At 37.0% G+C, this 13,292-nt stretch overlaps 1 protein-coding gene across 1 annotated transcript; it reads left to right on the top strand.

Moving 5' to 3' along the window:
- The first annotated feature begins 3,420 nt into the window (after positions 1-3,420).
- On the top strand, positions 3,421-12,479 carry LOC145769441 (uncharacterized). Its single transcript, XM_082581082.1, has 11 exons — positions 3,421-3,608; positions 4,797-4,918; positions 6,445-6,660; positions 7,245-7,355; positions 7,628-7,726; positions 7,936-8,034; positions 8,855-9,052; positions 9,314-9,402; positions 10,840-10,948; positions 11,749-11,847; positions 12,253-12,479. The coding sequence occupies exons 4-11, from the start codon at positions 7,257-7,259 to the stop codon at positions 12,340-12,342; spliced, it is 882 nt and encodes a 293-aa protein (XP_082437208.1). The 5' UTR covers positions 3,421-3,608; positions 4,797-4,918; positions 6,445-6,660; positions 7,245-7,256; the 3' UTR covers positions 12,343-12,479.
- The last annotated feature ends 813 nt before the right edge of the window (positions 12,480-13,292 follow it).

Below are 13,292 nucleotides of genomic sequence, written 5' to 3'. Positions count from 1 at the left end.
TACATCAATCCACCTAAAGTTTCGTCAGTTAATTTTACAGCGTTGCAGACGTTCAGTAAAGGTGAAAAATGACTGATTTTCTGACTAGGTTTAGAATCTAATGCAGTAACGCAATGAAACAGACTTCATTTATCGAACTACAAAAAAGATTTCACATTCCAGCCTGTTGCTCAAGCATGCAATTAACTGGTTACTCGGCAGTTTTGCAGTTCAAATGTCAAATGAGTTTTAGACTTGTTTCAAGATATAATAGTAAATATAGTTTTGAATAATTTTTTAACCGTTTTCATAGTAAACCTACATGAAACCAGCTTTTGCTTTATTTGTTGTTTTTCTCTTACCAGAGGTCTTAGAGTACCTTGTTATATGCGAAAATCAAGGCTAAAAGTAGAAAAAGCTACTGATCTAATGTGAAGGCTTTGAGCCACTGACTCAAGGCCAGCCATCAAGATTAACAAAGTGAGGTGGTATTTGCTGTTAAAGTGTTGTTGCATGTAGTTTACTTGTTTCATCCACTAAATACCTTTGCTATGGTTACTTTCCAGTCAGGAAGTCAGTTGTTCTTGCTTTCTGTCTGATGCTACATCTGTTTTACATCTAGGCCTACTTTTAATGCACACTTTCATTCAGTCCGTAATACAGTAATACAATTCCAATTCCTCTACATATTTTTTAGAATACTATTTTGAGTCTGATGCAAACAATAACCGAATATATTATATGGCCTATATATTTTAAATAGCCTACAGTTTATATTGTAGCTTTAGTTTAAGGTTACACCAACCGGTAGTTCAATCAATTTGATATAACAAAAATAAACTCAGCTGCAATGATAAATGCGTTTACTTTCGCGGTTTCCTTCTAATCTGCATTGTAAGCTGCGGTAAGTCTACTGCTTTACCTGGGTTTAAAATTCTTCTGCAAATGTAAAGTAAACAACTCCCAAAGTAAACTTCGAGACTTACAGATACGCGAGTTAATGATCAACACAAAAATCGATTTATAGTAATTGGCAAAAGTTTAAAATGCTGCTCGATGTTTTGTAGTGGTATAGGCAGGTAACCATGATCTTAAATTGTGACGAGTGTTAGGTTGTCACAAGATGCTTTTGTGATAAAGGAACAGCGATTGCAATTTTTGCAGACCTCCAAAACCCAAACTTAAGATTAGCGAAACATCTCATGCCTGCGCTATGTAGCCCTACTTTTTATGACGGCTTCCTGCGTTGCTTGTTATTGCTTGTATTGCAATTGCAGCTGCTCTTGTTCTGCTGTAGCATACGCGTACTTGACTAATATCAAATTGACGAAGAAATGCTGTTGCTGTAATAATACTGTCTTGATATCGGACGACTCGGACCACATTCAGCTTCAAAAATCGCAATGTTGTTGGTTGCGGTCAGTCGATTCTAAGGTTAAAGTTCAGGGAGTTTTGGTCACAGATGTAAGCAGTGACTTCATACAAGACCATTACTGCTTATGAGCTAAAAAACTACTTTTTAAGCAACAAAATTTTGCTGTCTGTTAGCATTTATGTTATTTCCAAACATCCCATTATACTACGCCACTCAATTTATTTCATTGGTAATTCTCGTCGTAAAATTTCGGTGTTCTAGGGTTAAACTCCAGCTTAGCGTTTTTAAAAGCGTCGTTTCGTGTGACGTTTTGTAGGGTAGGCTACCGTACTGTCTTTGTATGACTTATAGGCGAATGCAAAAATGTGTGTTACGTGTTGTAGACACTGGATAACGTTAGTTTCTTTTAATAATTTCGCTTCACAGATTTCTTTTAAAACAATCAAACTGGCCATTACTATTTTCTTCTGTGTTGACGTTACCAAGCAAACTTATAATTTAGCTCAGCGTTTCTCAAAGTGGGCGAAATCGCCCCCGTGCGATCGGGGAGCGAAAACCACGAAAACACTTAAAGGGGGCGAATTTATCAAACCACCAATAAACAGTCCAATGCTTCCAAATAAAGCATCCAAACAAAGTTGGCTGCGACTTTAGGAAGCTTAAAGATAAAAAAGCAAAGCAGCCTAGGCCTAGTATCCAAAATCCTTTTAACAGGACTGACACGTAAATGGAAAATGGTCTTATTGCCTCTTATAACCTATCTTTGTTCATTGAAAAAACGGCCAAACCTATTGGCGAAGATCTTATTATGTCAGCTGCGAAAGAAATAATCGGAACAATAATACAACAAATACTTCATCAATTTTGAGGGCTGTACCTGCAACGACACAGTTCAGCGTCGTATTGATGAAATGAGTTTTGACGCGTTGGAACAACTTATTGAGGTTCTACCTGTGACAAACTATTCACTGCAAATAGATGAATCCATCTTGACTGACAATGTATCTCTGCTGCTTGGATATGTGCATTTTGTTGATAATATGAGAACTCAAGAAGAACTGATTTTGCGCTCAGTCTTTGCACAGACACTCGGGCATCAAGCATCTTTAATGCAGTGAAAATCTTCTACGAAGAGAAAGGGATTCCACTGAAGAATATTCTACAATGTGCAACTGATGGTGATCCGGCAATGGCTGGAAAGCATCAAGGGTTCAGTGCACTGATGAAAAGAGCACTGATGAACTTATTGCAATACATTGTGTGATTCACCGTAAGCATTTGGTTGCCCGTAATCTCAGTCCTGAACTGCATGAATCACTGAATAGTGTGATAAAATGCGTCAACAAGATAAAAGCGCATGCTCCCAACAACAGATTATTGCGTTCACTTTTTTGCCAAAATGATATACAATTTGAACGTCTTTTTATTGCATACCGGTACCAGGATAAGATGGCTTTCAAAAGGTGCTTGTTGGAGCCGCATTTATGCCCTTTTTGTTTCAGTTATCGAATGCCTATCAAGCACTGACGCGACATTAGCTGAAGACGTGATACCCTTAAAGAATGACATCGCACATTTGGAGGACATATTCAATGCCTGGACCTCCATGCTCCAAACTGGGTGGTACAACCATTTTCTACCTAACCCACAGACATAGAAGTGGAACTTCAAGAGCAGTTCATTGATATGCAAACAGATGATGAGTCAAAAGTGAAATTCAGAAATGATCGATACGATTTGTTTTGGTGCCGGGTTGCTGGCAAATATAAGCTTCTCTAGAAAGAAGCTAGAATGTGGATTTTGTCGTTTCCTATTTCATATAGGCTATGGTTGAAAAGGGGTTTTCGGCTGTGACATTGATGCTTTCAAAGCAAAGAAATCGCTTGGTAGTTCATAAACTGGGTGATCTTCGACTCTATCTTACGAAGATGTCGCCAAACATTTTAAACTTTGTAAAAGTCGCCAAGCTCATCCAACCCATTGAGCATTATCATATATTGTCAATGTTTATTTTACTTGACAGAACTAGGGAGGCGAAATTTTATTTCAATAATGAAAAGGGGGCGATGGACTAAAAAAGTTTGAGAAACACTGATTTAGCTCTTCTAAACTTTGCAGATTGGGAGATCATACCATCGGAGTCGGACGGAGACAGTCTCTGAAGATGTCTAGCGATTTGATTCTGAGTTGAAAATGCTGGTGATGTGGACTTTGTCTCGTTTGCAAATGACTGTAAATAAGCCTGGCTAATGCAGTAAGTTATTGTGCAATCAATTTGGAAGTGTTGTAACTGCAATAATTTTAAAAGCTGTCAAAATTCTTAGATTCTTTTAAAATCGTTGAATTGTTATTAAAGTTATTAGCAAATTAAATAGAAAAAATGAACTGGGATAAAGATGAGAGGAAACTGTGTACAGAGTGAAGCAAAACCATCTAATGCCAAAAATATAAAAAATCACAACACATTAATGATTTTAAACAAAGAAAAAATGGCATTTGGAAAAGGTAGGCTACATTTGATAATGCTTGAGAAGATTTGAAAGTAGCGTTAAGCTATTTCTTCCGCAAGATGAAGATTCATAAATTGCACATGGATACTTCTGCTTAGAAGAACTGATATGTATCACGTTGCCATATCTTGAAAACAGATTTCGTCTAATGGTCAAATAAATGACACCACTAATGTAATTATGTAATATAATAAAACGATATACGATGAGACCCTTTTTACAGAAAGTCAACGCCTTGCGTGAAATGGTGAAATAACTTTAAAGAAATAAGTTACTAAGACAGAATTAAGACAAAGCCTTTTCGGAGCCGCACTGTGCCCTCGTCTTAACAATTGCAAAACCCATCTGATGAAAACATTGAAGACACCAATAGTAAAGGTGTTCTACTGTCGAATAAATGATGTAACAGGAGTAGTGATAGACACCATGGTCAGGGCCGGATTTAGCTGATGGGGGGCCCGGAGCACTTTTACATCAGGGGGTCCCCGTGCAAAAACTACTTTTACGTCTACAGTAGCATTAATTCTGCACTACACAGCATTTTGTAGAAACTTCAAAGGCTAAAAGAAAAAAATCACACAAAATCACATTTTTTCCACGTCGGGGGCCCCCTTCAAAAGGGGGGCCGGGGCACCTGCACCCTCTGCCCCCCCTAAATCCGGGCCTGACCATGGTGTATCTTTAAGTTAACTCTAAATTCATAAAATTATGGAACGACTGATGGATAAACAACATAGTCCACGGTTAGGCCTATATATCAATTGAGAGTTACTTTCCTCAAAGGAGTGATTTCTAAATTGTCCCAGTTGAATAATTGTGTTACTATCTACCTCCTACGATCCTACGTCAAGAATCATATGTTTCGTGTATAGCCTAAATCTGTGTATATCACCGTCCTGCTCATGTTATAATGTTGTCTTCGGACTTTCTAGAGATGGGAAACTCACAGGGCACAACCTTGAGACACGACACTGGCTGGAGCAATTGGGTGACGTCACATAAATACCTCCCTGACAAGCGAGGATGATTTATTCTTGATTGCATTACCGCAAAGGTATTCTGGTTTGATGACACTTTTCTAAATTTTGCGTTTTTCTGGGAAGCTTGTGCAGTTTTTAGTTTAATGATTAAACGAGCTCCGCACCAGTTAACTAAATGTTTGATCATGTCTGTGTTGCATCGATGCTTTGGTGTTTTAGTTTCAAACAAAATGTTGCAAAATCTTTTGCCGAACAGCTGCAATGTTCAGATATTGGCTATTTCTTAATAAAATATATGATAGCTTATATCAAAATTTTATCTCGTCTGTCATTTAACATTTCTTATATTTTTTCACAAAACAAACCAACTTAAATAAATACAATAATACATGCTATCATGGTAAACGTTGTCATGGGACTGCATCAAAACTATAAGTATTCTTAAATTCAACATATTTCACAAGTCAGCGTATAGTCTGTAAGCGACCACAAAATGACCATCATGCAGTTCGACTCGCCTCACCACAACATTTACGGAAGCAGGTCGACTAGCTAAAAGCATTCAACTTCCGACTTCATTTCAACTTCTTGACACCGAGATTAACAGAGATTAACAGAGTGAAGTTTCCGATTGTTGAAATGTTATTGGCGAGGAATTATTCCACCCATTAGATGCCTCTGAATGGAGAGCACTCCTTTAGGCCTACCTGCGTTGCTCAAGCGCACTCAAAGAGTCAAACCAGCGCAGCTTGATCTTGAAGCTTCTTCGTTCACGAAATCACGCGCTCGGCTAACCAATTGAGCTTTCGGAGCGGGCACTTGCTAATTGGACTCATGAAGAAGATCTCTTTTTCATATCTAAGAGTCAAAGCAGAAACATACAACTAAGTAGTTTTATTATCTGGAATATGGCCGGAAATAGTAAAAAGCGATGAGCTGCACCCTCACTTTTTGTAGAAACAATTTTGTTGACTATGTGTGCGTCAAATATTCTAAATCTTGAAAGCTTTATCATTCTAAATCTGTAAGCAAAGTTGCTTGTATCATTATTAAGCTTCAGACAAAGAATTGTAACAAAGAGTAGGCCATGCTTTACATGTCGGTCTAACAAACACGCAGTCAACTGCAAAGCTAAAAATAAACAGAAATAGAGCACATCTCTTGGGAGTTCTTGATATTTGTGGTCATCTCCTGAATGTGCTTTCAGAAGCAAAGTAGGTCTACCAACTGCTGATGTTAGTATATATAGCCTACCGAAAGTTCGTAATAGATGTGACAGCTTAGGATGAATGCAGAAGGTTACATATAAAAAAAATATATCAGGGCTTCATAAACGTTGACAGTAATGTATAGGCTAACAGTTCCGCGTTAAACAGAAACGAGTTATTGAATAGACACATACAGAAACAAAATATATCTCAATCAAGGTAGATCTGAAAAAAATAAAATAAATAATTATAGACTAAAAACGAACTAATAAGAACAAGCTGTATTGGTGAATACTTCTTGATATGAGAATCTTTGTCTACTTTATCTGTTATTCTTTTCACTGGATTAAGTGCTACGACCGTTTGTAAACTTGAGGCGTTTATTTTGACAGCACCTTGTCTGCGAAACAGGTTAAGTTCAATTTTGAGTTAAGCGTTGGCAGCGTTTCACAACCACAGCAGGAATTAGTTATGTTGCAAGAAAGAAGTGTTGCCAGTGGTGATTTTCTAAACAACAACCGAACAAGAAGAGTTGTTTGTCTTCCTGGTCACTCAGGCTGTGTTTTGCTTATTGATCCATCGACTCCCTTACGTCATTGCACAAGGCGGTAAGATGCGAAATATGGTGTCGTGTGAACACCCTTTCATGTAAATTTATGATACAAAAGTTACAACAAGTTTTGATATTGCTAGAAATAGACTGATCTCTTACTCTTTGTATTATAATTTATCAAAGTAGGCGTACTATATTCACGTACAAAGTAAAGCGGCGCAATAACTTCACAAAACACACTCATGATATGATTGCCCAAAAGGAGTCTTTTTTATAAAAATAGTACTTAAAATGGAACGAAAAAGAATTTTTTCAAAAGTAAGCCTACTGTACAATAATTTGAAGCTACACAAACTTGTATCGCCACGTTTCTAATACGTTTGGAAAAGTTTCGTTTCGATTAGCCTACTCTACGCTTAAACATTTGATAACTCATCAAAAAATGGCTCAAAAAAATTGATAAATTCTTTCATACGTTTTATGTGTGTTTCACACTCATATAGTGGATTTTTGCTTACAACATTTCAAGTCGATAGTGTTTAGAAAGAAGTTGAACCGAATTAAAAAATAACGTAGCTTGATTAAGAAAACACTTCTGTATCACACTTTGTATCTTCCTTATAAAAGCATCTTCCACAGACGCTACAGACCATGGAGGAAGCATTACTCCGTTCTGCGCACCATGGCGACCTTGGACAGCTCATCCAAATAATAGAGGAAGGTCAGGTCAGCGTCGATGTCAAAGACTTGGTGAGAGGTTCAAATACGTTGTTAAGAAAAATACGTTGTTTTATGTAAAAATTGGGTGATTTTGTTGACCTTCTGTCACATCTGGCTAACCGCACGTCATGTGACAATAAAAGTCGGAAAACATGTCATCAAGTCTAATTTTCAACATAACGTCATGACTTAACCTTTACAGCAGCAAGTATTGTTTTTCTTTTGGTGAGCCAGTATCCCTTGGCAATTTCCACGCTTAGATTTTCGTCATCACCTAATTTATTGCACGTCATACTACGCAGGAGCTGACTACCGCCCTCATGCTGGCCTGCATTGGCGGGCACCTCGATTGTGTTAAAGTTTTGATTGACATGGGTGCTTTCGTTGATTCTAGACGACAGGTGAGGAATTTCACAGTTTGAAGCGAGTATAGATGTTTCATAAGACGTAATACAGTTATTAAAATGTTACCACGCTTTACTTTTGCATCTTATTCTTGGAGTCAGTGGAAACGTTTGCAAAATGTAATTTATCACGGCATTGGTTAGCTTTTAAATTTTCTAATTAGTTCATAGAATTAGTTTGACATTTATTTTTTATTTTGTTTCAGACTGGTTCATCAGCTTTATTTCTTGCAGCTCAGTGTGGTTTTTACGATATAGTCGAGCATTTATTAAACAAAAGGGCTATGATTGACGCCCAAAGTTACGTGAGTTATGTGAAAATGTTGTTTACCAAGAATTCTATTTCCCTGCTTCACAATGAAATGGAACACCCCCACTTAGTTTTAAATTACTGTCACAAAACAAACTCAAGGCTAAAATTTAAAATATAGTGCGATTGCGAATAGTTTTAACATTTTTTCTATAATGGTCATATTTCAAAAGCAAATACGTTTTTCTCTTCTTTCATCTTTTCAAAAGTCTGACTTTTTGTAAATGTTTAGTTATTCTTATAAACTTTATAGTCTTCTGCTTTGCAGAAATGTTGCTATTGCTCAACTCAATTAACCCTTGTCCGGCTAAAGTTCATAACTAAAAGAGTCACATAATTTTTACTAGTGTAAAGCAAGTTTTGCAGTTTTTACTTCTTCAAAAGTTAGCTATTCTCTTCATCGCTTTTATGTGGCCTAACTTAATAAAATTTGACAAAAACTGGACATTATTGCGAAGAACCTTTGATTACAATGTTAATGACCTGAGCTTACAATTATCTTGTTACATTTTTGGACGTTTGAGTTGCTGGTAACATCATATACTTTACTTAAAGCATGTTTATGTATAACAGTTTTGTCACACAAAAATTAATCGCCTTATGCAATAATGCAAGCCGGCTTGTTATAGCTTTGTAAAAAGTTGTGTTTGTTTTGTGCAAAGAACTTTGTGACTTAAAGAGATCTTAACATTCAGCTCTTTTATTTTTGTATTAAATTACATTAACAATAAAAACACGTCTTCGGTGACTACAACAAGGAACTATATTCTCAAACTGCTCCTTTACAGCTCACTGAGCTCAGTATTTATGTTTAGAACGGAGGGACTGCTCTTTTCGTTGCCTCTCAAATGGGTTTTGTGGACATTGTAGAACTGCTTTGTTTCAAAGGAGCGAAGGTACATTTGTCACTCAAAGACACGACATCTCCAATTTTTGTTGCCGCCCAGAATGGTCAAACAGATGTTGTTCGAGTGTTAGAGCGCTACCACGCGGATGTAAATAGCAGAAGAGAAGTATGTCATTTGTGAAGTATTTAGCACTAGAGAAAGGTACTGACTGAATGCACGTCACTGTATTTTACTCTAGTCTAGTTATTTATGTAAAATGAATCCGCACTTGCACCGAAGTGCAACAGTCACAGTCACCAAAAACGTTTGTTGTACATTACCATCAGTGTAGCATATTTGTTGAACAAGTGGACTCAACTTGTGCATTCGGACTTCTTTGGAAAATATAGTCGAGGTGTTACATTCCAATATTCTTATTTTTCCTAGGATGGCACTTCCCCATTGTGGATTGCATGTCAAATGGAACATTATGATGTCATCGAAACGCTGTTGCAGCTTGGAGCAAACGTTGATAGGTAGGGTATGATTCCAGATAAACAAATCATACGTTTAGACCACGTATGGATCACGTCAAAATCGCGTAATGAGAATGCGGAAACCACGTTCGTTATAACGTTGTGTTCTAATGCATGTGCAGGCTAATACTAAAACAGCATTTTGCGTGGAGTTGCTTTGACTAGCTTGCTTTAGCGTGCAATTCATAATAGCTGACTAAACCATATCATCACTAGGTTAGTTTGAGCATGTGTCGTGCAGGAGTGATTGGTAGAAATATGACGTGTACGTTTTTCATCTACGTTAGCTTGAGCATGACACTCGCATTAATTTCGATCGCCTTCCCGCTTAGACTGAAAGTAATTTTTTACATCACCAAGTCATGTTCTTACAACGTCGGTATGAACGTAGCTTGCATGCTACAAAATAAGGTCTATATACTATAGCTAGGGATTGTAGATCATAGGGATGCGAAGCTTCATCCGCTTTTGGCTTATCTGCAACACTAGAAGGGTTACGTTTTTTTGTAATTTACAAAATATTTTACTTTTTATGGGTTATATAAGAAGAGTGAAGTTGGTTTTAAAGTAATTTAAGGTTTTTAGTTGAAAGCAAACCAGCAGTAAAGCGTAAAAAAAATGTCAAATTGGCAATTGACCCTTCTAATGTTGAAGGAACAACGGAGTTGCGCGTCCCGTAATGTACCGTCCCTAACTATAGCCTACAAGTCTACAAGATTGATGCAAGATTATTGATCACATTAAACAAAACTAAAGCCCCAGTTGTAATAGCCTACTTAGTTATGAGGTCAACATTTCACTGCTTTGTTAAAATCATGAAAAATACAAACTGGTTCTTTTTTGTAACTGTGTAAAGTGTGAATAGTTATCCATAATGACGTTTTTGGGCCCGTTTTTTTGATGCTTTTCAACTAGTCTGAATTTGTCTTGAAGGCCCGGTTTGGCGTTGCACATGCATGCCGAAATTTCATTCAAATCAAATGTAGCAGCAAGTAGTGACATTTGTTTGTCAGTTCAATTCCATGTTCACTTTAACGTATGTATGAATGACATAATTATTATGTTCGTTAGAGCTGCGCATTGCATGTTAAGTTTGTTAACATAAACTTTAAGTCAACGTTGTGGCGACACAACTTACTTACGCAAATTCCATGTTCAAGCAAACATAGCAAAGTAGCGTAATGCCGCTTTCGCGATGCAATAAACAGCAATAAAATTTAAATCGTATATTTGTTGTCGTTTTGCTATACTCTTTTAGCGACTGCAATTTTTGGCATGCTTACAATGTAACCACTTTGTTAACCAACTTCTTTGGAATCGAATCCAGTCCTACTACATCTGACTTTTCTTATTCTGTGTAAGTATCCCTTTTTGGCGCAGCAGTATGCGTAGCGTACTATTATGTCAAGTAATTGTAATTTGTGTTTTTACTTCCAGACCTCGAAATTTAGACGGTGCAACTCCTTTATTTAAAGCAGCTTGTACAGGCAACAAACAAATTGTGGACAGTTTGCTAAAACGGAACCCATACACCGGGCTGTTGAAGGTAATCCCGCAACGGGAGGAATATGTAGATAAAACCACGAAGCTTAACAATTGTGAAAATGGATGAAGGCTGTTGCTTGTCGCAGGCTCTAATCGTCTTGGTTTGCTTAGCCATTGGACAAAGCTTTTGGCTGGCCATGTTCACTTGTAATGATTTGAAAATCTGGTTGTGGATTCAAATTAGCTTTGACGTCAACATTTTTGGTCGACTTGCAGCAATGAAGAACAACTTCAATGAAGCATAAATCATCTTGGTCGAGAAAGAATTTTTTAAAAATAATCCCACTGCAGTACTGCTTCGCAGCGTATCACGAATCATGGCCTTGTTAGAAATTACGCTAAAATATTTTACCATTTCTTGTTTAAATTGCCTCCTCTCCGGCATGTAACGCCATTATATTAAATGTCGGTTGTAAACCTCTTCATTTACAATACAACTTTCTTAAAAAAAAATTATTGCAGCTCGAGGCAGTGTTGTTCTATCGATCTTGCATCTCATCTTGTAGGCTAATTAATTAAAAAATATTTAAATGTGTCTAAAGCTTTTGATTGACAGAGGTGGAATCATCTCTGCCACGTGAGAAATTGATTGATAGCATGAATCTTTGTAGTCTACTGTAGGCTACCAAGAAATCTTCTTCCAGCTGTCATCCATGCACAGCAAGTGGAAACAAAAATTAGTTTTTGTCATCAATAAATCTTCTTTGCAAACAAATAAGTAACAAAGAACTTTTTAGCATACTTGTGTAATTAGATTTTACACTTTATCTAATTTATTTTTTTGAATGTTGTCTGTTTCAGAACGGTTATACCGCATTACATGCTGCAGGTTGCTTCGGCCATTCAGCAGTAGCCGAATCGTTGCTTTCACATGGTGTCCATCCTGATACTAAAGATAAAGTATGTTTGTACAAAAGTAGAATTTTATCTCTGTTTAATGTTTTTATATTGCTGTATAATTTACATTACAGTTGTTACCTAAAGCCTTCTGCTATATCTCTTTTCTTCATGTAGGCTACATGTCGTAGAGCGAAACTACAGTACCGTATTTGCAAAAAGAAAGATATGTGCTAAATTTTTGGTTATTAATTACATCATGTTATTTAACTCCATACCAATATTTACCAATAATTACAATAAACTATTGCCCCAGAACAGGTCCGGGCAAGTGTTTAAAAGGTTTCTGGCTCATTAAATAATCATTACGTAATGATGAATTACATTAATTTTATTAAAAAAAAAATTCTTTCATATAGCCTATACACATGACATTGTTAAACTGTTCATCTTATTCTTTTAACTCAGCACGGTTTAGATGCGTCAGAACTGGCGGCAATCCAGGGTTTCAACAAAGTCTCACAAGCCATCATCGAATTTCGTACGTCAACGAATTGAAAATACGCTATCGCTGCCGCCTGTCTCATCACATGGATTTATTAGTAAAATTTTGCCTTGCGTGCTGTATTCACTTTCTACAATAAATGTCAAACATATGAATTTGTTGAGCAAGCAATACAGACCCAATCAACAACTTCGTTCTAAGGTTGGTTTAGTTTGGTTTGGAATCTGCATCCTCGGCCTGACAAAGCCTTGATAGGTTATTCCTGGTAGTTTAGCATACTTGTATAGAGGCTCTTGTCGCCGGACCGGTTACCGACATTGCCAGAGAAGTTTTCGATTGTTAAAGTTTTGTTGCTGGGGAATTATTCATTCATTACGTGCCGCTGAATGGAGTCCTGAAATGCGATGCTCAAGCGCACACCCCGAGAGCCGAACCAGCGCCGCCTGATCTTGATCCGGACGAGTAACCACTGAGCTAACGGAACGGATGAAAAAAAGAACTAAGAAAAAATCATTTAAATTTTAAATGCTTAATTAAATGAAGAACCTTTTAATAATTTGATGTAAAACAGGCATCATAAAGGCAACCTACTTTACATTTGTTGTTGCAACATAAGTTTAATTATTAAACTGATGCTGAACGTTAAAGCTTAGATTGCACAAGAGTGTTTTCTTTTTTTGGGAAACTGGTCAATGTAATAAAATAGTTACAAGAAAGGTCACCAGCTTGACCTTGGGCGCAGTCGTTACGCTTTCCCAAAAATGTCCCAGTCACGTATTCTAGAACTTTTTTTGCTGTAAAAGAGTGCTATAAGACCAACAAAAAAGTTAAACTACTAATAATCTGCAATCGAACTGTCCATAACTATGTTCGGCTACTTTTTATCGCTAAATATGTAATAGCTTCGGGGGCAGCAATTGCTTTTGGAACAAGAGCGTTTTACTCTTCACTCGTCATTTTCTGGTTTCCTTTTTCAAATTAACTAGGCCAACCATGGCTACCT

This window comes from Aplidium turbinatum, chromosome 4 (genome assembly GCF_918807975.1).
Source record: "Aplidium turbinatum chromosome 4, kaAplTurb1.1, whole genome shotgun sequence".
Lineage (NCBI taxonomy): Eukaryota > Metazoa > Chordata > Ascidiacea > Aplousobranchia > Polyclinidae > Aplidium > Aplidium turbinatum.
The sequence above is the reverse complement of the archived record's forward strand: the minus strand, read 5'-3'. Positions and strand labels throughout refer to the sequence as shown.

What these genes read in the sequence shown, in the direction of transcription:
- LOC145769441 (XM_082581082.1), top strand. Translation starts at nt 7,257, where the DNA reads ATGGAGGAAGCATTACTCCGTTCTGCGCACCATGGCGACCTTGGACAG. An exon ending in GCGTCGATGTCAAAGACTTG is followed by an intron (nt 7,356 to 7,627) that starts GTGAGAGGTTCA and finishes CATACTACGCAG; the next exon opens with GAGCTGACTACCGCCCTCAT. An exon ending in ATCCTGATACTAAAGATAAA is followed by an intron (nt 11,848 to 12,252) that starts GTATGTTTGTAC and finishes CTTTTAACTCAG; the next exon opens with CACGGTTTAGATGCGTCAGA.